This window comes from Fusarium falciforme, chromosome 5 (assembly GCF_026873545.1).
Source record: "Fusarium falciforme chromosome 5, complete sequence".
Lineage (NCBI taxonomy): Eukaryota > Fungi > Ascomycota > Sordariomycetes > Hypocreales > Nectriaceae > Fusarium > Fusarium falciforme.
In genome coordinates, this window is record NC_070548.1 from 3,151,121 (window position 1) to 3,173,385 (window position 22,265).

At 50.8% G+C, this 22,265-nt stretch overlaps 8 protein-coding genes across 8 annotated transcripts; 4 read left to right on the top strand and 4 right to left on the bottom strand.

The window, feature by feature from the left end:
* Nucleotides 1-72: 72 nt before the first annotated feature.
* NCS54_00717900 (TauD domain-containing protein) lies at nucleotides 73-1,588 on the bottom strand (the record flags this gene model as incomplete). Its single annotated transcript, XM_053152611.1, has 8 exons — nucleotides 73-181; nucleotides 237-263; nucleotides 331-409; nucleotides 460-581; nucleotides 632-895; nucleotides 952-1,118; nucleotides 1,169-1,278; nucleotides 1,342-1,588. The coding sequence occupies 8 exons, from the start codon at nucleotides 1,586-1,588 to the stop codon at nucleotides 73-75; spliced, it is 1,125 nt and encodes a 374-aa protein (XP_053008586.1).
* A 2,383-nt stretch (nucleotides 1,589-3,971) lies between these two features.
* Nucleotides 3,972-6,196, top strand: NCS54_00718000 (Hypothetical protein; the record flags this gene model as incomplete). Its single annotated transcript, XM_053152612.1, has 10 exons — nucleotides 3,972-4,310; nucleotides 4,358-4,493; nucleotides 4,547-4,641; nucleotides 4,693-4,830; nucleotides 4,888-5,415; nucleotides 5,474-5,642; nucleotides 5,692-5,770; nucleotides 5,825-5,889; nucleotides 5,942-6,069; nucleotides 6,125-6,196. 10 exons carry the CDS (start codon nucleotides 3,972-3,974, stop codon nucleotides 6,194-6,196), a joined length of 1,749 nt encoding a protein of 582 aa, XP_053008587.1.
* A 399-nt stretch (nucleotides 6,197-6,595) lies between these two features.
* On the bottom strand, nucleotides 6,596-9,694 carry NCS54_00718100 (HET domain-containing protein; the record flags this gene model as incomplete). The annotated part of the gene is made up of 1 exon (XM_053152613.1): nucleotides 6,596-9,694. The coding sequence occupies one exon, from the start codon at nucleotides 9,692-9,694 to the stop codon at nucleotides 6,596-6,598; it is 3,099 nt and encodes a 1,032-aa protein (XP_053008588.1).
* Nucleotides 9,695-12,043: 2,349 nt separating this feature from the next.
* On the bottom strand, nucleotides 12,044-13,144 carry NCS54_00718200 (Hypothetical protein; the record flags this gene model as incomplete). The annotated part of the gene is made up of 1 exon (XM_053152614.1): nucleotides 12,044-13,144. Exon 1 carries the CDS (start codon nucleotides 13,133-13,135, stop codon nucleotides 12,044-12,046), a length of 1,092 nt encoding a protein of 363 aa, XP_053008589.1. The 5' UTR covers nucleotides 13,136-13,144.
* A 711-nt stretch (nucleotides 13,145-13,855) lies between these two features.
* Nucleotides 13,856-15,595, bottom strand: NCS54_00718300 (Aldedh domain-containing protein; the record flags this gene model as incomplete). The annotated part of the gene is made up of 6 exons (XM_053152615.1): nucleotides 13,856-13,935; nucleotides 13,984-14,935; nucleotides 14,994-15,058; nucleotides 15,108-15,252; nucleotides 15,315-15,400; nucleotides 15,451-15,595. 6 exons carry the CDS (start codon nucleotides 15,593-15,595, stop codon nucleotides 13,856-13,858), a joined length of 1,473 nt encoding a protein of 490 aa, XP_053008590.1.
* Nucleotides 15,596-16,174: 579 nt separating this feature from the next.
* On the top strand, nucleotides 16,175-17,030 carry NCS54_00718400 (Hypothetical protein; the record flags this gene model as incomplete). Its single annotated transcript, XM_053152616.1, has 2 exons — nucleotides 16,175-16,778; nucleotides 16,831-17,030. The coding sequence occupies 2 exons, from the start codon at nucleotides 16,175-16,177 to the stop codon at nucleotides 17,028-17,030; spliced, it is 804 nt and encodes a 267-aa protein (XP_053008591.1).
* A 1,481-nt stretch (nucleotides 17,031-18,511) lies between these two features.
* On the top strand, nucleotides 18,512-19,759 carry NCS54_00718500 (Hypothetical protein; the record flags this gene model as incomplete). Its single annotated transcript, XM_053152617.1, has 1 exon — nucleotides 18,512-19,759. The coding sequence occupies one exon, from the start codon at nucleotides 18,512-18,514 to the stop codon at nucleotides 19,757-19,759; it is 1,248 nt and encodes a 415-aa protein (XP_053008592.1).
* Nucleotides 19,760-20,157: 398 nt separating this feature from the next.
* NCS54_00718600 (Beta-lactamase domain-containing protein) lies at nucleotides 20,158-22,121 on the top strand (the record flags this gene model as incomplete). Its single annotated transcript, XM_053152618.1, has 2 exons — nucleotides 20,158-21,868; nucleotides 21,922-22,121. 2 exons carry the CDS (start codon nucleotides 20,158-20,160, stop codon nucleotides 22,119-22,121), a joined length of 1,911 nt encoding a protein of 636 aa, XP_053008593.1.
* Between the last annotated feature and the right edge of the window lie 144 nt (nucleotides 22,122-22,265).

Consider the following 22,265-nt stretch of genomic DNA (forward strand, 5'->3'; position numbering starts at 1 on the left):
TCGGAAAACATACACATTCCAAGTGTAAATGACAATGTTTATTCTGGGCCGACTATGGCTGTGGTTGAAAGTTCACTGGGCAACCCCGAGTGCCTCCCTTCGCGACTTTGAAGCTGGGTCAAAGTACGGCCTCTCTCCAAGCGACACGACACGGTTTCCTTGGCGCTTCCCGATGTAGTCACTTGTGTCCTTGATCAGCATGCTGTGTCTCTATATGATCGGAAAATTGGACTTACTTGGTAGCAGTGTGGAACACAGAACGGCTGTGTGGCACACCCGATTAGTTTCCCAACTCGACGACGGCCGAAATCTTGCAAGGGTTTTGCTTACTTGTCCCAGATGGCCAGGTCATTCTTGCCCCAGCGGAACCGAACTTGGAGGTCGTGGTTCTCCGTGATGAGTTGACGGACTTGGCGGTGAGCAAGCGAACGACATTGGAGAGAGATGGGCGCGACTTACAGTAGTTCTTGAGAATCTCGCTCTCCGTCTCAGTCACGCCATTGATATGCCCAGCTGTAAGCTGGTGGCCAGCAGCAAACAAGCTCTTCCATCCCGTAACAGGGTTCGTCCGGATTACGGGACTATATGCGTCAGTGACTCGGCCCAATTCACCTGCCGGCCTAGTACATACTGTTCAGCCTTGAAGTCGAGGCCCGTGTTCTCAGGAGAGCCACGGTTTTCATCGATCAGCTCCTGGCCAAATTCGTTCTTGACACGCACAAAGTTGGGCTGGTGATGCGTCGCCGTGAGGCCCTCGGCCAGTTTCTTGATGGGCGGCGACAGACGGTCGTACAGCTCGTAGCCACTGGCCCACAGAGTATCGCCCCCAACGTCCTCGGGGGGCTGGATAATCTTCAGGATAGCGTAGTCGGAAGGAATGTTTTCGAATGTGATGCTATATGCTACTGTTAGGGCTTGAATCTGGTGACTCGTACACGAGGTGCCGCCTACTCTGCATGCCAGCCTTCTCCAGCCAGGCTCCTCGACAAGGGGGAGAAGCGGTCCTTGTAGAACTTTCGGTTCTGTTCGGATGAGATAACCGAAACCTCGTCGTCAAGCTTGCCATTTTCATCGACGGCAATACCACGCTTGCTGTTGGAGAGGGCATGTCGGTGGAGCTACCCGCTGATGAGTCTCGTCTTCAAGGGCATATCCATGTAGGTCTCACCTTGGAGGTCTCTGGCTTTCCTGTCAGTTCGCCGAGTCTCTGACCGAGATACTTCTGATCCTCGATGTTGATGTCCTGGTTGCGGAAGAAAACAACACCTCGCTGAGAAACTGCACTTTTGTTAGCACACCCCTTTTGCGGGTTGGCGATGAGGGACGTGGAACGAAACGTACCAAGCACCGCCAGGTCTCTAAGCTTGGTGTCATCCTTGAGAATCTCACTAAGCTGCAGCTTGGGGAATTCTCGGCCGATTACGGCAGTGACATCAAACTGCTCCTCAGAATCGAGGCTGCCGGAGTAGGTGAGAGGACCGTCCAGACGCGAGGCGCTGCTGCTCTTGGTACCAGCAACAGTCTTGGTGACCGGCTGAACTGCCGGTGCAGTGGTTTGAACGTCGATTTCAGCAGCTGGAGGAGACATTGTTCTTATGAAGTTGTTTGCTTATCAAGGTATGGGCTTATTATCACTCCGTTTTCAAAGCGTTGGTGGTCACTGATGAGGTGCTGTGGTTTGCATCTCCTCAAGAAGGGGATAAACTCCATATCTTTATACCCAGCTGAAAAGCAGTATTCCTATCTATCAGCACTATCAATAATAAGTCTTGAGACCCCGCGCGGTATTGATTCGTCAGCATCACACGCGGAAGATGAGGTGCGAGGTCTCTTGGTTTGCGTCAGGAGGTGCGGTGCGTTACCATGAGCCATCCAATACGCATTAGCTACTTCCTAAACACGAGACTAGATTCAGTCAGAAATAACAAGCCGAGGTCGCTATTCAATCCAGCAAGTTATGGTTGTGTGCCACCCTCCTTTGAAGATGCATCACCTCATCTTGCGCCATGTTGGCCACATATCACTTCGAGTCCCAACTACACCATGGATCACCTCGGTTAAGGGCGCATAGCAATATGTTTGCTTGGTTCTTGTACATCTGTACAGCTAACGTGCCCCTTGAGAGTATCGGGATATGGGCCAATACTTTTCAAGTTGTATTAGAGAGACTGTAGGCTTGAAGGGAGGCCAGCTTGCAGAGCGACAGCTGATAAATCAAGTCAATTCAGGAAAGAACTTGGCATGGAATCGTCGTCCTCTTACCAGGTCTATTTTGGTCAAGTAATTGGTCTCAATTTCATCCTAGATAGCCATGGACAGCCGCGGTAGTTCTGGCGTCTCCCGTGACTCGGCCAAGCATACCACCCTTCAGCGAATACCCCTTCCCTCTAGAATTCCGGAGCAATAACTTCTCACTGCATCGGACTGTCGGGGATATGTACGACTGCTTCTGCTCGCCACCGGGGCCGAGCCCGAAGGTACCGACCGGCCGGAAACCGGTCTGCTGGCAGATGCCACATGGAGCGTTGATGGCAACATCGCGGGGTCAGTGTACAAAAGCAGGCCCTCTTGCATCTGCCCAGCTTGAAGCTCTCGGCTATCTTCTAACATGACACCTGTTAGCGTTTAATCATGCTTAGTCTGTATGATGCAAAGGCTGGGAGCCTGAGCTCTGATAACCCCCACGCCGTCAAGGATATCACAAGATTCGCCGAATTGAGTTGGGAACATACATATCCGAAGCTACCCCATGGGTTCTGTAAATGGCCCCGTTCAGTGATTGGCGCCTTGGCAATATCGCAAGATGTCATGAAACGCACGTCGAGATGCCGATCCGTTGCGCCATCGTCTTGAGTACCTCGACTTTGGAGTGACCTCTGTCAGTCTTTACTTGAATTCCGGTGGCAGCAAAGCCTCGCGATGCCACTAAGTTGACAAAAGAGAACTTGTTATTGTGTACCCTTTTTGTTTGCAACAATGTTGAGTTGCGAATTGCGGCTGACCTAAGGTATCGAGGGGGTTGGAATAAGAGGTCATACTAAAATGGTGTTGCGCCATCCAAACCCACACTTGGGCAACGAGATTGAGCCAATCCCCAGGGTTCTATTCGCAATACAACCTTATCGTTACATTGGGATACAATCCAAGCGAGGAGACAAATCCAGAAATACTTCGGCTACGATCATAGCCGTGGATGTTCCTCAGAGGGTTCAAGTTCTCAACGGTGTGCACTCTAAGCGATTTCGTGTGAGGCAGACTCGCTCCTTTACACGACGCTTGAAAAGTGCTATTCCCTTAATGTCTGTGGCCCAGATTAGAGCTCAACATTGCACATGGAGTAGGATTAAGCTTGATTCATGGCGTTCTCTAGAGCGTGTGCCCCCACCCGGGGAGCTTCGGTAGTCACCCCGGCTTCACACTACCCCTGTGCGATGAGGAGTGGCCATCTACCAATAATCTGACCTCTGATTGCGCCTGCTTGGCAACCGAGTGGCAACGACGCGGTTATCTCGAGCTGGCTTCGCCAAGACCATAGTTACGGAAAGATTTCCAAACATGGGTAGCATAACCATACAGCTCGAGGTAGAGTCCAGTCCAAGGCCCCATCCCGTCATATCGCCATGCATCGCATAATACGAGCTGTCCGTCTTGTTCCCAGAATGTGGCCTGAAGTCCCAACGATTGCGTTATCCTTGGCCTTCTCAGTCCCGGTACTCGTCTCCCATCAACCTCGCCCTCGGTCTCGGGTTGAGTTGGGCTATCCCAGTATCTTTGGTGAGCTATGGCGAGATCAAGCCCATCCTGTCGTAATCCGATCCTCGTCCCGTCGGAACAATAGCAAGGCTCGTCGGCCGAGACCCGTTACCGGCTTGTTGGAACTTGGAACCGTTATTTAATCTCTCGTCCGCTGCCCTGTCGATCGATTTCTACCACGCCAAATTTCAACCTCTTCTCAGTAAACGCAGTCGAAAATGGCCATCAGGGAGAAGAGTGACGACTCCTCGTCGGGCAAGCCCGAGACTGTTGTGGCTTATGATAACGCAGCGGACAACTCTCAGTCTGAAGAGGATATCCAGGCTGCCAGAGCACGGATTCTCGAGCAGCAGGAGCTTCAAAAGACTGAGCCTCCTGTTCTTCCAATCACGACCCTCTTCCGAGGCAAGAAATTTCATCCCCAGTTGGAAGAGATTGCCACACAGCCATCTGTGTATGATGATCCCGCGCTCGCCAAGTACTTTCAACCAACCGAAAAGTACGAGAACTTGCATCGCTTCGACCCGTCTGCGAGATGGACTTGGGCAGAAGAGCTTGTAGGTAACAAGTTTGACATAACTACTCTCAGACTAACACTATACAGCCTCTGATCAACAAACTTGATTGGAAGATTACGGCTTGGGCTTGTGTCGCATTCTTTGCTTTAGACCTGGATAGAGGAAATCTCAGCCAGGCCAACACTGACAACTTTCTGGATGATCTCGGCTTGAGCACCAATGGTAAGACTACCATGAATCAACTTAGAGGAGGTTGTTTGACTGATCAAAATCAGATTTCAACTTGGGCAACACTGTATTCAGGCTTTCGTTCTTGTGCGCTGAACTGCCTTCTCAACTTATTAGCAAGAAGCTAGGCCCTGATCGATGGGTATGATGGAACACCGAGCCTTTATTCACGATGCGGCTGACATTTTCTTAGATTCCTACGATCATGTGTCTCTGGAGCGTTGTTGCCGCTTCTCAGTTTTGGTTGAGTGGTAGAACCAGTTTCTTGGTTTGCCGTGCACTCCTAGGTCTGCTTCAAGGAGGCTTCATCCCTGATGTGATCCTTTACTTGGTATGTTGAACCCGGCTCAAGAGCTCAACAGACTTGACTCTAACCGTAGCTTTCTAGTCGTATTTCTTCAAGGGCACAGAGTTACCCTTCCGCCTGGCCCTATTCTGGACAAGTCTACGAGTCACCGACATCGTTGCCCCGATCTTGGCCTTTGGACTGCTGCGCCTCCGTGGTCTTCATGGCCAAGAGGGCTGGAGATGGCTTTTCCTTCTTGAAGGCATCCTCACTTTGACAGTCGGCATCTGGTCCTGGTTCACCATGGTTGCCTCCCCCACTCAAACCAAGTCCTGGTGGAACAAGAAGGGATGGTTCGACGAGCGTGAGGAGATCATCATGGTCAACCGCATCCTCAGGGACGACCCCTCCAAGGGCGACATGCATAACCGACAGGCCGTGGACTTTAAGCTGCTCTGGAAGTCTCTGTGCGATTACGACTTGTGGCCGATGTACATCATTGGCCTTACGTTCCTGATTCCCGCCGGACCTCCGGATGCGTATCTGACTTTGACTCTTCGGAACATCGGCTTTTCGACTTTTGATTCAAATCTGCTCACTATTCCGACTCAGGTTCTGGGTGCCATTACTGTAAGAATCTCTCTGTTAGTACCTTACTTGGGAACGTCATGCTAATGTGGTTGTGTAGATGCTGGTCTTGACGTACTTTTCCGAGATCTGGAACGAAAGATCGCTGATGGGTGTTTTCGCACAAATCTGGCTTCTTCCCACCCTGATCGCCCTCTTGACCTTGCCAGACTCTGTTGCCTCATGGGCCAAGTATGCAGTGCTGACTGTGTTGCTATCGTATCCGTCAAGTGAGTTTCGGAAATTTCAAAGCAATTCTCTAATCTAACTTGAAGACAGCACACGCTATTCAGGTCGGTTGGTGTAGCCGAAACTCCAACACTGTCCGGACAAGAACTGTTTCTGCTGCTTTATACAAGTGAGAAGATTCGATCAACTGTTCCGACGTTTCTGATGCTAATGTCTTTCAAAGCATGTTTGTCCAAGTTGGAGGAATCATTCACGCAAACATCTACCGAGCCGATGATAGACCCCATTGTGAGTTTCCAGAAGCATCAACTTGTCGTTGGCCGCTTAACTGACTGTCTAGACCGCCGTGGCAACAAACAACTTACGGCTATTTGCGCTGCCAACATTGTCATCTATCTGCTTGCTAAGGGTTACTATATCTGGCGAAACAAGCAGAGAGACCGCGCATGGAATGCCCTGAGCAAGGAGGTACGTAATGATTGAACTCAGCCCGCTATTCGGTGGCAGGCTAACACATGCATAGGAACAAATTCACTACCTCGAGACTACAACGGATGCTGGAAGCAAACGCAAGGATTTCCGTTTTGCTCATTGAGTCATATTGCTCGCAGGTACTATTACTATTCACGCTGGGCCGCGCCGCACAAGGACTCATGAAACCAAAATAAGGCGATATACCTAGTTAGCTAGCATGCAGCGAATACTCTTTCGGGCCCTGCATGGTAGGTGACCAGCAATTCAGAGAATGAAGCCACACACTATCAATTCCCTATATTGCACACAAAGTCTATTCATAGTATGTTGAGGAGTCATACAAGTTTGAATTGTCTCTAGCCAGTGACCATATTCATATTCAAACTTAACTATCTGAGAAAAAAAAAAGCGAAACCCTTTATCGAAACAGTGACCATCCTCAGAGGCAACTAGCATAGGCAGATACAAAAGCGGCACGATGGCCTCACCAGAGAAAATTCGTAACATCATGGTTAGAGGCTTAACACATTGCAGTTTCGCCTCTGCGGTTCTTGGCCTTGCGATTCGCCCCATGCGTTAACAAGAGCTTGACCACGGCCACATTGCCCGACCTGGCGGCACACATCAGGGGGGTTTCGTTGTTGTATGACATAACCCCAACGTCTGCGCCGCTCTCGAGGAGCATCCGCGCTACTGCAACGCTGTCGCGGGTGGAATAGAGCGAAGCCTGGATCAGGGGAGAGAAGCCGCGGCCACCGAGGTTTGGGGAGGCACCGCTTGAGAGTAGCAGGCGCACGACGCCTTCGTGGTTCAGCCGAACAGCGTCGTAGAGCACTGTCCTACTACTCCCACCACTCTCCCAGCTATGTACTACGCTGTCGGGATTGGCGCTGTGCTCCAGCAGGAGTTGAACCATCTCCTCGTGCCCGTTGACGGTGGCACACCATAGTGGACATAGGGTGTAGTCGTGGGCTCGTCTCCACTGTGATTGTTGCTCCGGCATATCTGATTTGTGTCGGCCGACTTTGTAACCCAGCCCAATGCTTTCGATCTTTTTTTCGAGATGAGTCTTCCAGTCTTGCCCACATGGCTCAGGCAGCATCGCCTTGACGATCTCGTCACAACCTTGTTTAGCAGCAAAGCCAAAGAGAAGGCCTCCGTTCCACGCAGAGTTTGCGTCTGCGTCGTTTTCCAGTAGTAACTTTGCCATGATTAGATCCCTATTGATGGCTGCGACGACAAGGTGGAACGGTTGGAGGACCGCTTCTGTGTCCTCTGTTGCCTCCAACAGAATCCTGACAATATCAGAGTACCCGTTCTCGACAGCATCGTGTAGAACAGCACAGATATCATCGTCTGTCAAAGCACTATGGGACCTCTTCTCAAGCAGCAGCTTGAGGATGCCCGCATGCCCCCCCTGGGTAGCATGTTTCAGAACGCAAACGGAAGCACCATGATCGAGGAGCAACTTGACAACACTCTCATGGCCGGCCTCGCACGCATAGTCTAGGGCCGACCGATGGGTGCGAGGCTTGCTTTCTATGCGGACCTTCGTATCGATAGCGGCGCCGCTTTCAAGAAGCAACCTCACTATAGCGTCGTGGCCATTGATCGCCGCTTCCATGAGCGCCGTGCGATCGTACCCACTCCTCGGATTTGTCTCCGCTCCAAAATAGAGCAATTCTTTCACGATGGGAGCATATCCCTTGGAAGACGCTACACATAGGGGCGAGCGGCCGTCACTCCCTGGGGATTCTAAATCGGTGCCTTGTTGGATCAGTAACCTGGCAATCCCTTCGTATCCTTTTGAGGCAGCATGCCAGAGAGCAGTCGTCCCGTCACGACCCCTGCAGCAAGCATCAACCCAGCTGGTTTCGAGTAGCAGCTTGACGATAGCTTCATGCCCCTTGGCCGCTGCCCACCAAAGAGCCGTGTTGCCTAGATCGTCCTCCTGATCCGGATGGACCTTTCCTGAGCTGAGTAGTAGGCGAACCACGGATTTATGCCCATCCTGAGCGGCATCAGAGAGAATTGTCGCATAATTTTCGGTTGTAAGATGCTCTCTGATATCCCTCCTAGCCAAGAGCTGACTTAGTAGAGTCTCATGGCCGCTACCTGCCGCTACCGACAGCAAGTCACTGGGACTAGAGTGAATGTCTGTCCGAGCTAGAAGCTGCCACACAACCCCTTCATGTCCTCTTTCTGCAGCATAGGTAATCGGCGATCGCTCGAGGTGTCTCCCCGGGTTGATATCGACGTCGCGTTGGTCCAGCATCAGTCTAACGATGCCTTCCTGTCCAGCCTCTGCCGCGAGAGCCAATGGGGTGCGCCTGAAATTATCTTTGAAATCTAACTGGACGTTGGGGAGAGCCAGGAGCCGCTTCACATCAGCTTCACGGCCTTGAACAATGGCGAGCGAGAGTTGCTTTTGCTCTTCATGCTCCGTGTCCATGTGTTGGCTAAACCTTTCACCAGTCAACTGTTTGCCAGCGAATCGCGATCGATCATCTTGAGCCTTCTCGTCTGAAGCCCCTTTGGGTCGTTGACTCCGACCTCGCAACCTGATGCACAAGCTTCTGGTTGGATATTGCGCAGGTCTGAATTTTTTCAGGTTGATCAGGTCGAATTGTTCGCTCTTGCATCTCTCAAAATGTTCCATCGTCAGAAATGAGTCCCGCAGATAGATCGCAACCAGTTTGTCCGGATCGCCAACCTCGGTGCAGGAGAGGACAGCAAGGCCGGTGCCTCTATCGCCCAAGCCAATGAAGGGAAGGTCTAGGTGAACTCCCTTGTTCGTAAGGGTGAAGGGACTGTTGTACGGCATGAAGGGATTCCAGGGAATGATGTTGCCAGAGTCTTTGAAAGCGGCTGGGCTAACAGCGAGAAGCCCACCACGACCATTTGGATACTTCCATGCGAAGAGGCTGTGGTCGTCTGAGACTCTCATGATTTCTTCTTGGAGCCTGATAAAGGCCCTTTCTCCCTCCCCATAAAGCAGTGGCATGTTGATGCTGAAGATTCCCATCAGACAATAGGCAAGGTCTTCTCTCCTTGTGGTCCTTCGATCTGCTGCCCATGACATTCTCTGGGCAACACTGGCGGCCTCTAGATCTTGGTCCCCCGAAAGTATGGCTTTGGGTATTCTAGTGCGTTCTGAGATGACTTGATCAAGTGTTGCTTTGGTGCCTAGCTCTTCCCATGTCTGGCTGAGGAAAATCATTGACGAGGGGGCAATCAGCTCTTGCAACGTCCACCCTCTAGTGAACCACTTGCTTTTGGGGAGCCCAGCTAAATCGGAGACATCTGCAAGAAAGGCGTAACACACTGTGGCTTCCTGGTACCAGTGGTACATAGAGTTGATGGCCTCGGACAACTCGGCGCTGCTGGTCTTGTCGATGCAGCAAGTGTCCAGCCAGACGTAGTCGAATCCATTCTTGCGGGCCATAGAGCAACTGTCCTTGACCTTTGCCCAACCCTTTTTGCTTGTCGCCCTACCAAGATCCATGTCCTGGAAAGTGACCTCCTCTGCCTCCCAGGTGTGGGACAGAATGGCGTACGAAGGGATTTTGTCATCGTCGAATGACTCGACCACGATGGTTTTCGTATTGAGGAGGCGCATGTTTGCTGGGTGAGTGAAGCGGGCGCCACAAGAAATCTGAAGATTCTGGCAACAAATTCGAGTCAGTTTGAAATAGAGAGGTTGAAAATAAGCAATCTTTGGGGAGGAGGGTCATTTCAGGCTCTCCGCTGCACAGCCTCATGCAACCGAGTAAGGCTGCCTGTAGGAGCACAGGCTTAAGCGCCGCGTTGCGGTTGGGCTGAATCTGGCATGAGAAATTCCATCATCTAAAGGCTGAAGGCTACAGGCACGCCGGTTAAGGAATAAACGAGACACCGGAACGGCAGAGAGTATTAACTAACTCATCAAAGATTTAATAAATGATTTCCTATAAGTAGAATAAAATTATAAGAAATATATCATAATAATAATAATAATACTTTAGAGCTCTCTTCTTTATTTCTTATATTAATTATGTTTAGAGAAGGATACACTAATATATTTGTGCTGGTGTTTTGACGTTTCCTTGACCCGCGTGACAGGGTATCATAGTTACCGAACGGTCATATGTCAATGCCAAATGATAACTCTAACGATTTGTATAGAGTCTCATAAATAAAACAAGTTCTCGTTTCGCTCAATTTGAGCCTCCCAAATTTTCCATAGCTGAGCCATCTGGTAGTTGTTTCCTTTCACAAACAAAAATGAGAAGGTGAACCATATGAATTTCAGTTCAACAGATATTCTGGCTTAGATATCTCTCCATTACACCACATGCCATAGCCACGCTGTGGCTCTCACCTGACCGATACAGAGCGATGTAGGTAAGTGCTTCTTCTTAGAGCCATACCGGCTACAATCTGTGCCTCAGTTATTGGGTCGAAAACCAACCTTCGAAGCGCTAAATGGCGATGAATAGAGAAGCGGTTGAAACTCGTCCCATTTCCGTCAGCTTCAGTGAATGGGATCCTCTCGACAGCAAGTGGTCGTCTCGAGGCAACTCTAGTCCACGCCCTAACTACCTTGGGCATCAAAACAAACTGGCTTCCAATGACGCGCCAGGTGATTGCGGCTCGGTGGCTGTCTTGGGTATAACGGAACAAAAATCCAAATCCAGGACCGGAATTCCATATCTCTAGAACCCGGATCCGAGGTAGCTTCATTGCTGCTCTGGCAGCAATGACTAGGAAATCTATCACAACCTTTTGCCCCGCGTGGGGACGAAGATGTGGTATCCTGAGGGCGAGCTGCTGCACCTTCGACTCTTTATTCTTCGTGCCGTAGGCAAGTTGCCATAGGAACTTGAAACAATCGAACACCAAAGGAGGTGAGAACTCGGTAAAGCGATGGCATGATGTTGCCATAAGCCGCGCTAAACCCTCGACTGCCTTGGGAGCGGACGCGAACTTACACGAGTCCCATCTCGAGCTCTGGTCGAGGGAGAAGCCCTTGACGCTAGGGGGGAGTGTAGGCATCAGGCAAGTTTAGAAAATGCGGGCAGGTCTAGTGAAGCAAGAGCTATGCGCCGAAAGGTCTCCCCCTCGAAGGATTGCCACTCTCGGGACACAGTGGCTAGGGAAGACGCTCTGGCGGTTCCTTTGCTTTCAAAGTTGAGGAAAATGCATCGCAGGATCAATAGACGAATCTCGGGGGGCAGGGAGTTCCAGAAAGGTCGGGTGGTAGAAGAGCTCATCGCTACTAAGATCATAATTGTAAATGCATTGTAAACAAAGTGTAAAAAAGATGAGCGCAGTGGAGAATTACGCAAAAAGTTAACCCCTGGCGAGGATCGAACTCGCAATCTTCTGATGATCTCAGTAGAAGTCAGACGCCTTAGCCATTAGGCCACAGGGGCCACTGATCACGATTGGAGAAAAACTAGCTTGTGAAGCAATCCTGGCGACGGAACTCATTCCCGACTTCCTCCATTTTCCTAGTTGTCTCGCAACAAACAAGTAAACAATCCCGCTGACTTGCATCTCACTGATCTCATTCCCATTGTGACTGCTTAATATAAATATTTACAGTGGGGAGCAAATGTGGGTTGCCATTCACCTTGGCAAGGCGTTGTGCTAATGCTTTAGAAGATGGCTATCTTGGTCTGGAAGTTATCGGATACGCATTCTTCACAATCTTGACAGAAACTGGCGCCATCTCCGAGATTTGCTTCATAAATTATAAGAGAACAGTGATTTAAGAGATGCAAGATCAAACAAGTGCATGAGACACTTGCACAGGCCACATGGTGAAATCGTCCGGGCTAGTGATGAGACTCGCCGTTTTTTCCCTTGAAAAGACATGAAGACTGGAAGCAAGATCTGAAATGTTATCCCTACTCTATCGAATCTTTGTCTATCTAATAATCGGTCTGCTCATCAAGCCTAGTAAGCACTCGTGGATTATCTCCCTTTACACAGAACGCGCTAGAGCTTGCAGCTCTGTCATCGTATACTCCAACTTTTCGGATGGACCGTGTCCCTCTCTATCCGTCCTAAAGCCCGCCAACTCATATATCAAGATACCTCTAGCAAAAAGTGCACTGGCCAGCAACCGGAGTACCACAATAGCCGAGTCCCTAACGCTGAGGAAAACCAAGCTCGATAGAATAATGGTTCCGTAGAATGCCTGCAGGGCCGTTCCCACATATAACAGCGAGATCAACACCAAGAACCACCCAGTTTCCTTTGTATCGCTCTTGACTTCCAATCTGCTCTGCCAGGGCGTGGGTTTGAGTTCGTTCCAGAGCCATCTCCATTCGCTGCTGCGGAGGCCAATGTCATCTTTCCCCTCCACTTTGATGCGCAATCTCGCGACGACATACCCGACGAGGTGTATAGCGACCGAGGCGGCAGTCCATACAGCAGGGAGAAAGTCGTTTGCTGGGGCAAAGGTGCAGACGGCCCAAACGCTGAGTTGGTAGGCCAGGTAGGCATTGTTTGCAACGGAAGCACAGGCTATAAAGTATTCGACCGCAGATACAGCCCGAAGTGCCCAGAATGAGTGTGGGTTGCCGAAATTGGTTCGGAAGGGGTCTGTTCCCATCTTGGCGATAAAGTCTTCATATTCCGTTGCCGATAGAGGACGCACTCCGGAACTGGACATGGCAAGCAGCAGCGCAAGCCCAGGCCGGCGAAAGGCCAAGACAGCAGTGTCGACATAAGACGCGCTCAAAAGTTGCAGCACCGCCGGAGCAAGACCGAGAATGACAGTGGAGGCGGCGAGCTCAGCCTTGCGAAACTCGGGCGTTGTATTAAGGATGCAGTCGATGACCTGGTATCCGGCCTGGGGTCTTGTCACAGATCGGTTTCGGTAGTTGGCTATCTCTGCTGCGCAGTCATTTTTGAGTTGCTCTTTGATGAGGGAGTCCCAGGCTGGAAAAAAGTGCTCATATTGTGCAAACGACCGGGTGAGCGCAGTTGCGGGGCTGACGTGAAAACAAAGGATGATGAGAACTACAAACAAAAGGCCTAAACGGCCAGCATGTAGTGTAGGGCGAGGCATTTTGGTCTGGTCTGTCTTTGCGGTAGAAACCCTCAGGTACGGACGGCTGTGATGGGCGACGCGATATATATATGCCGGCGTCGAAACCCGACGGGTTTTGAGTGAGCGGTACATGCAACTTATCTTGGCTGAGCAACCGGTGGGATTGCCTTTACGCGCCGGGAATTGTCCCAACCCCGCCAATCTTTTCTTCTTTTGCTGCATGGGGCTTGAATCCTGCGAGTTTTCGATCCCTGTCTTATGCAGGCTACGCGGTTATCACGCCCTACAAGGCAAGGCTCTGCTGCAAGGAGTTGCTACTTAGGTAGATAGTTATCTGGATGTGCTGTGAGGGTATTTGCTTCTTGTAAAGATAACTCATGTTCTATACAGCCTTTATATCTATGAAACTCACGTTTCTCCGACTTGAACATTGCACTACGCTCTATGCATTTTGATCAGCGCCGTCAGCAAACCCATGCCTCGATAGCGTCGCGGGCGGTTCGGGGCGGGGCGCAAGCGCCGGCCCCCAATCCAACCCCCCAAAACTGCAGCCGCCTTTCCATAAATAGAGGCGAAAAGACGGCAGGACGGCACATGAGTCACGCCGCGGATATCAAGAATGGCCCTATGAGAAGATCCGGACTTGCAGATCGATCTTGATTGACAGTGGGTGACAACTTGTTCCTAAAACTATACCTACTATTGCCCAACCTTGAGCCCAGCCAAGTTTAGGTTGAGCTACCCTCTCAGCGCAACAGACTTCAACTGAGTCCAGTCAAGCATGGCTTCCTTGCCATTCTCAAGGCCTTGACCGCTCTCTAGAGACAAATTAGTGTCAAAACATTCAAGAGAAGACCGAGACTTACGCTTCCATCCCCCCATGGGAACACTGGGATGATAACCACCAGCTCCGTTCACGTTGACACTTCCAGCCTCGAGCTTATGGGCAAACCGCAACGCTCGTTTCATATCCGCTGTCCAAATCGAAGCTGCAAGTCCGTACTCAGTGTCATTTGCCAGTTTCAAAACCTCGTCGTCGGTGGAAAACCTGACAACGACAAGGACGGGTCCAAAGATTTCTTCCCTGAGAACTCGAGCATCGGGTGCTGGATCGACAAAAATTGTCGGCTCAACGTAACAACCTTGCTCCCCAACGGCATTTCCACCGGTGACGAGTTTTGCTTCTGCTTTTCCAGACTCGATGTATGAAAGAACGACGTCTTTCTGGCGGTGATGGTACAGGGGTGAGGAGTACGTGCTCGCTGCCGTAGGATCACCACCTAGAGTTTTCGCATGACCTTCAACTATTTTCTTCACCTTTCCAATGAACTCTTCAGCGATAGACTCATGGACATACAGCCTGGTTGGAAGAGCGCATCCCTGGCCGTTCATCAAGAGAAACAAGGTCACAGCCGGCAGTGCTGCCTCCAAACTGGCGTCTGGAAACACAATAATGGGAGACTTGCCCCCAAGCTCCAAGGTGGCGCTCTTCAGGTTTGACTTTGCCGCAGCAATTTGAATGAGCTTACCCACACCGATGCTTCCCGTGAAGCTGATCTTGCGGATATCCATGTGCGAGGAGAGGGCGTTGCCAGCTTCTGCACCGCCAACCAGGCAGTTCAAGGCGCCAGGAGGAATACCGGCTTCAATGGCAAGAGATGTCATGAATAGGGTCGAGAAGGGGTTTGTTTCGCTGGTCTTGATAATAATGGAGTTGCCACAGGCGAGTGCAGGCGCTGCTTTCATTGCGAGAGTGACAATGACTCCGTTGAAGGGACAAATGCCTGCGCAGATTCCCCATGGTTGACGGAGAGTGTACTGCTGCAAGTTAAAAATGACACGAAACCCCACGGGGGAGCAAGATGTAGTAACCTACTCTGATGGAATCCTCATCCGCAGCCATGACTTCACTATCGAACTTGTCGATCATGTTGCCATAGTCTAGGACACTTGTCAACCCTGAACCCTTCGTTACCTAGTGGCTTCTTACAGATGAATAGGTCGGCGGCGGCGCCAATCTCGAAGCCACAAAAACCAGCGTCCTTTCCAGTGAGCACTGCCTCCAACCAGTGAAGCTGCTCTCGATTCTGTCGGATGAGGTTGCCGTACTTGACAAGGGCATCACGACGGGCGTCCTGTATTTTTGGTTCATGAGAAAAGCTCGTCAATAGTTTCATGATGTAGAATAGCAACTCACCTTACTCATGGCCTGCCATAGGGCAAGGCCTTTCTGAGAAGATTCGACGGCGAGATCAACGTCTCGAGCGTTTGACCACTGAAGTTCTGATAGATGTCAGCTTAGCCACATACCGTCCAATTTAAGTCTTTCGAACCGTTCGTGAGGATTTGGTCATTGACCGAAGAAATAAGGGTATGTTTCTCATCGCCGGTGCTGTCCACGAACTCGCCGCCGATGAAGGCACGGGTGGGGAGAGGGAAGCGTGAGGTATCGAAGACGGGGACTTGAAAGGAAGTCATGGTGGAAGAATAGTCTTTGAGTTTTGTCTGATAGTTTTTAGAGTAGAAAGGGCTTGTGAAGGTCTTTATAGTTGCGCAGGAAACAGACATCTGTTAAACGTCTGGGCTATTACTCCGTAGCCCAGGTGCCTCTGTCACAACAGTGGCCCCTTTCACCTACTAGAGCCTGGCCTATCCCAAACCACACCTGACTCTAAAGAAATACAAAAACCCCCTGAAAGTACAAGAGCGCAGCTGTCGTTTACTCGTCTTCTGCCCAATCGGTGGCAAGTCGGCGGAGCGCCGGCGGAGGAACGGAGGAGGGACGGAGGAAAGCGGAGGAGCCCGTTCGGCAATTCCAAACCCGTCAATTCGGTTACTGGCAGATGGAAGGGATACGACTTACTCTCAGAGTGTCAATCGTTATGTCAATGGATAAAATCAAGACGGGTACAAATACCTGGACTGGCAACTGTACAATCCACAATACCCCATCATCCTCATCTCTACAATCAATCCTGAGTTGCTTCAAATTTCAGATAAACTCGCCTTTCTACAACGCCCATCCTACATCTTGCTTCTATAACGCCTCGCTACACAATGTCTGCCTCTCTCTTCAGCCTGGGCTCGCGTGTCTTCAGCGTCACCGGCGGCGCTTCCGGCATGGGCGCCGCAACCGTTCGCCTTCTCGCCCAGCACGGAGCGGGTGCCATCTGGATCGCAGATTGGAATGACGGAAACTTTGGCCAGATCAAGGAGGAGGTTGAGCGCATCAACCCTCTCACCAAGATCCACACTCACAAGGTCGACGTGTCGGACGCAAAGCAGGTGGACGATTGGGTAGCCAGCATCATCGCAGAGTCCGGAGTTCTGCATGGCGCTGCCAACGTCGCGGGTCTGTCACAGCCAGCCTTTACTGAGAAGCAGCCGGCCATTCTCGCAGAGACGAACGAGGATTGGGCTCGGGTTCTTGGTGTCAACCTCCAGGGCGTCATGTACTGCACTCGGGCGCAGGTCGCAGCCATGGTAAACGCCCCCAGAGAGAACCATCCGGCAATTGTGAATGTCTCAAGCATTGCTTCACTGCTCCGTGGGCCAAGTGCGTTTGCGTACGGTGCCTCTAAGGCTGCCTGTGCCCACTTCACATCATGCGTGGCTAAAGACGTCTACTCTTTTGGTATCCGCGTCAACACTGTCTCGCCAGGTAAGTCATCAAGAACTACTCATCAGGTTCAAAACATAAGCTAACCTTCAAGGCAACACTTACACGGCCATGACAAAGGAGTTCTTTGGCCACATGTCCAAGGAGGAGACGGAGCAGCAACTTCAAAAGTTAGGAGTCAACACAAAGATGTTAGAGCCTGAAGATGTTGCTAGGGTCATTGTCTGGCTTTTGAGTGAGGCATCCATGGATGTCAATGGTGTTAATCTCCCTGTTGGAGAGGGGGCTCCTTGAGTTGTTTGTCGATTGTGATCATCTGCGACCATATCATTGCCGCAGATATTGAAGCAGCCCGCACGTAGTAGCTTCATGTCCTGCCCATTCATAGAAATGCTCGCGATAAATTGAGCATTGAAAATCACCAAACTTGTGCTTGTGTTAGTGCTTGTTACATCCTTTGACCTCCACGTGACTGCGCGTTGACCTCAAGAACCCCACGTCACGCCGTCGCGTCTCCCCAAACAATCCTGCGTTATCCATCTACTCAACGTCAAAGACCCCTCTTCAGTTCACACTGTTTCATCCTTCAGCCCATTTAATGCTCATTCCCTTCCATATACGTTTGCTGCAGCAACATGGCAGGCCAATCTTCGCGTCCAGCAAGGAGACCTCCACCCATCGAGGACCAACAGCCATTGCCGAAGCGAAGGAAGATCCGAAAGGGCACCACTAGCTGCTGGGAATGTAAGATTATGTGCATATACCTCATCATGGCTTGCCCACTGACAGTCCTTGCTACAGGCAAGCGGAGAAAAACCAGGTGTCACTTCGCTTCTCCAACTAGCGAAGTATGCGTCGGCTGTCAGCAACGGGAGACACCATGTGTAACTCAAGAATACGAGGAAGAGTCTGGCAAACTCCCGGACCACCTCACCACAGGAGCGGAGCGATTAGACCAAAATAAAAGTAACGGTCTCGAAGACAGACTCGAACGAGTGGAAGCTCTCCTCCAGAGGTTGGTCGACACCGGGGCCAGCTTCTCAAGTCCAGGAAAGGACTATCGCAATGCAGACACCGCAAGACCTTCTTTTCAATCCATAGAAGAAGATGTCAGAGATATCTTTAGCACTGTCCCCGGAGCCTTGAAAAGGGGGTCTGGGGATAACTACAGCCAGTTACGGAGTAGTCAGGTTAGCTTTGGCGGTTATGGCCTCGGGCGAGCTATGCGTGACCTGGCCGAGACCAAATCCAGCAACTACGAAAGCATATCTCGAGAGCTTTATACCGCTTTACCATCCCAACACGATGCAGACTTGATAATTGCTGCTGGAAATACGGCCCCCTTCCTACAATTTCTCTGCCGACCATACGAAGATATCTTCCGAGGAGAAATGCTCCCTGCTTCGCGTCTTTCCGCTTTCCCTAATCCAAAAAGCCATCCTGTTTTGATTGCTCGAACTCTCCTTTATCTAGCCCACGGGATCCAGAATCTACATCCCACATCACTCGATTCTGCTCAACTGGATCTGAACTGTCTACTCACCATAGCGATGCAACGCTTTCTGGACACAGCTTGCCGGTTGGTTACGAGTAATGATGGGATTCTTGAGTCTCTGGAAGGACTGGAATGCCTCATATTAGAAGGCGTCTTCCACATCAATGCCGGAAACCTACGCCGTGCCTGGCTGGTGTTCAGGAGAGCCATAAGCTTAGCCCAACTAACAGGGCTAGACCGTGGAGGCGATGCTGATCTGCCAGTCCTCAATTCTACAACTATGGCCTCCCCTTCTTTCATGTGGCACCGAATTGTCAGTCAAGATCGGTATCTGGCTCTCATGCTTGGTCTCCCCCCTGGCACGCCCGACGATTGTCTCGGAAACCCTGAAGATTTGACCCTAAACGATTGTCCAATGGACTATCTTGAGCGCATTCACTGTATCATCATGAGTCGAATCACTGCTAGCAGAGGCAACAAGTCTGATAGTACAGCCTCTGTTGATTTGCAAGTCATAGACTTGACTCTGGAGAAGGCTACGCGCTGTATGCCTCCCGACTGGTGGCAACTCCCCATCAAATCACCGGGTGACGGCGAAGCCCTTGAAGATGTTCTACGCATTATGTTTCACATCACTCATTTCAGTCTGCTAATCTACCTGCGACTGCCTCACATGCTCTTCGACGGTGGGAACACGCAGAACTACAACAAGTCGACATGTGTAAATGCCAGCCGCGAACTTCTCAGCCGCTATATCCGATTCCGCTGCATGGACTCGATTGCCTTTTGTTGTACAAGCATCGACTTTTCAGCTTTCACAGCCTGTCTCACGCTGCTTCTTGCGCACCTACGTCGATGGCATGACACCTATGGTGTCAAAGATGATCTTGCTCACAAGCGCCTTAGCGATCGCGCCATGGTTCAGGAAACAATCGAGCTCATGGTAGAGCTGGGTCAAGAAAGCGGTGACATGGTGTTGGGAAAGACAACCGAAATTGTGGCAACCCTGGCTCGTATTGAAGCAGATGCTGCAAAAAAGGCAGGGCTCTACGGTGACTTCAGCGGCACAGGGAACCGTCGTACCCCTAATCGTTCTCTCCGAATTATGATTCCATCATTTGGCGCCGTCAGCATCACGAGAGACAGCATCATCCCCTCAGCCGCGGTCACAAATTCCAAAGGCGAGTACCGTAGCCAGACGAGCGATACTCGTGAACATTCCCAGCGCCTACCCGCTCCTTCTGCTGAGCTTTTTCAGGGGTGTGAATCTCAAACTCTCGAAGCCTCTGGCGTTGGTTTTGATATGGACATGTTGCAGGTTCCGTCTCTACAGACCCTAGACCCTCAAGGACAGCTAGGGTTTGCAGAGAATTATACTGCGAACAAGCTGGATTTTTCATTCTCTTTCGGTCATGGCATGGATGAATGGCCAGTCGAGGCCGCCATGTCATTACCAGAGTACACGGATGAGCAACATGACCTTTTCTCTGGCTTCCTGGGTAGTTTTGACATGCAAGAGGCGACATGACCAGGAAGTTTTAAACGAAAATAGTTTTTCCGTTTATGAGACAATTCAAAGGCCATCGCGGAATGTCCGCTTACATATGCCTACTCGGCCCTTTCAGGGGAGCCTCATCTACCGACATGATCATGTCACAACTGGAGACTCCGGAGTAGGCGACCCAATTTTAGGAGCAAATACGACGGTGATGGGGCATCGGATCGGTAAATTGTATCATCGCGGTTAGTTCGAGCGAGCTTAGACTCTCGGCATGGCTCGTATCCCATATTGCAGCAGGGATCTTGAAACTTCTATTATTCTAGAATCCCCGAACCAGGGAGCACGGCTTCATTTATAGGTCGAGTTCACCTCCTCATCATGATATCTCAGCATTGTTATCAGTCACTATCACACTCTCTTTGACGATGCATTCACTTTCGTTGCGGCGTCTTTTGACGTCAGTCCTCTCGTTATGTTCTTTCAGCTCTGCCCTCCCTAATCAACGACGCTCCAACCTCACTTCCCATGTCGAATCATACTACAGCGTGGATGGTGCTACTCATGCCGAGAAAAGCAAGGCCTTGAAAGCAGATGGCTATCGCATCGTCTCACTAAGCTCATACGGCTCGCCGGACAATGCCAACTACGCAGCTATCTGGGTGCAAGAAGAAGGTCCATCATTTGAAATTATCCACGATGCCGACGAAGCTACATATAACGCTTGGCTTGAAACGTGGAAGTCGAGGGGGTATGTGTCGACTCAAGTTTCTGCCACTGGCCCTGCTGAGAGCGCTGTTTTTGCGGGTGTGATGGAAAACATCAATGTGGCCAACTGGTTTCAGTCATGCGAGCTAGAGAACCCTTGGGCTTTCTCCAACACGACAGGCAACATTGACGTGGTAGTAAAAGGCTTCCGAATGTTCGGAACCTCTGAAGAACGTCGATATTGTATCCTGGGTCACGAGAATATTGGGAACGAGCAGACGACAATTCAGTACAGCACTCCGAGCTTCACTATCAACTTTGCATCTACATTCGAGGCTGAGACAGCGAAGCGTTTCTGGAGACCATCTAGACTGTTCCTCTCCGAAGACCACATCATCACACCAAGCTTTGTTGACACCAGCGTTGGGAAATGGTCGCACGCTGTCGATCTGACCAAGACTGAGCTCAAGGAGAAGATTGAGACTGAGAGAGCCAAGGGTCTTTACCCTATTGACATTCAAGGTGGCGGATCTGGCTCCAGCGAACGCTTCACGGTCGTTTTCGCAGAGCGTTTCTCTCCAAAGCCTCGACACTGGAACGTTCGAGGAGAGATAACAGGCTTCGAAGACAACAAGGCGGCGGAGAAGGAAGTGGATGGCATCATGCGCCGCTTCATGGAGAAGAATGGAGTTCGACAGGCTCAGTTTGCTGTTGCACTTCAGGGGAAGACTATTGCTGAGCGAAGCTATACGTGGGCAGAGGATGACCGGGCCATTGTTGAACCTGATGACATCTTTCTACTGGCCAGCGTGAGCAAGATGTTTTTGCATGCATCTATCGACTGGCTGGTTTCGCACGACATGCTCAACTTTTCAGCACCAGTCTATGATCTTCTTGGCTACAAGCCGGCCGACTCTCGCGCAAACGACATCACCGTCCAGCATCTCCTCGATCACACTGGGGGATACGACCGGTCCATGTCAGGAGATCCCAGTTTCATGTTTCGCGAGATTGCGCAGTCTCTTCCAACAAAGGGAGCCAAGGCTGCCACCCTTCGCGATGTGATCGAATATGTGGTTGCTAAGCCTCTTGATTTCACTCCGGGAGACTATTCGGCATATTCCAACTATGGGCCCATGCTTCTGAGCTACGTTGTTACCAACATTACTGGCGTGCCCTATCTTGACTTTTTGGAAAAGAACATTCTCGATGGTCTCAACGTGAAGCTCTACGAAACGGCGGCGAGCAAGCACACAGAGGACCGCATCGTCCAGGAGAGCAAGAACACTGGTCAAGATCCCGTTCACCCTCAGTCAGCTAAACTGGTCCCTGGACCTCATGGAGGAGATGGCGCCGTCAAGGAGGAGTGTGCTGGAACATTTGCCATGGCTGCAGGTGCCAGCTCCCTTGCCAAGTTTATTGGCTCACACGGTAAGTGAAATTCTTTTTCTAGCTTTTGCAAAGAGCTTTGCTAACAATGGCAGCTGTCTGGGGAACTGGTGGCCGTGTTTCCAGCAACCGTGACGGATCACTGTCAGGTGCCCGGGTCTATGTTGAGAGTCGAGGAACCATTGACTGGGCCCTGACTCTGAACACACGGGAGTACGGTTCTGAGACTGAGTTTGACGAGTTGAGGTGGTATACCCTTCCTGACTTTTTCAGCAATTTCCCTATTGCCGGTTGAGCAATGATGCATGGCGCCGCGTAGACGTGTTGCCTTGATTTATATGAACGATTGCATAGTCGCAACTTGCCCAACGTCCTTGAAGCCTATACACAGAATACCCCGATTTTAGAATGAGACGGTCGATAATAAAACTCCGCTTTG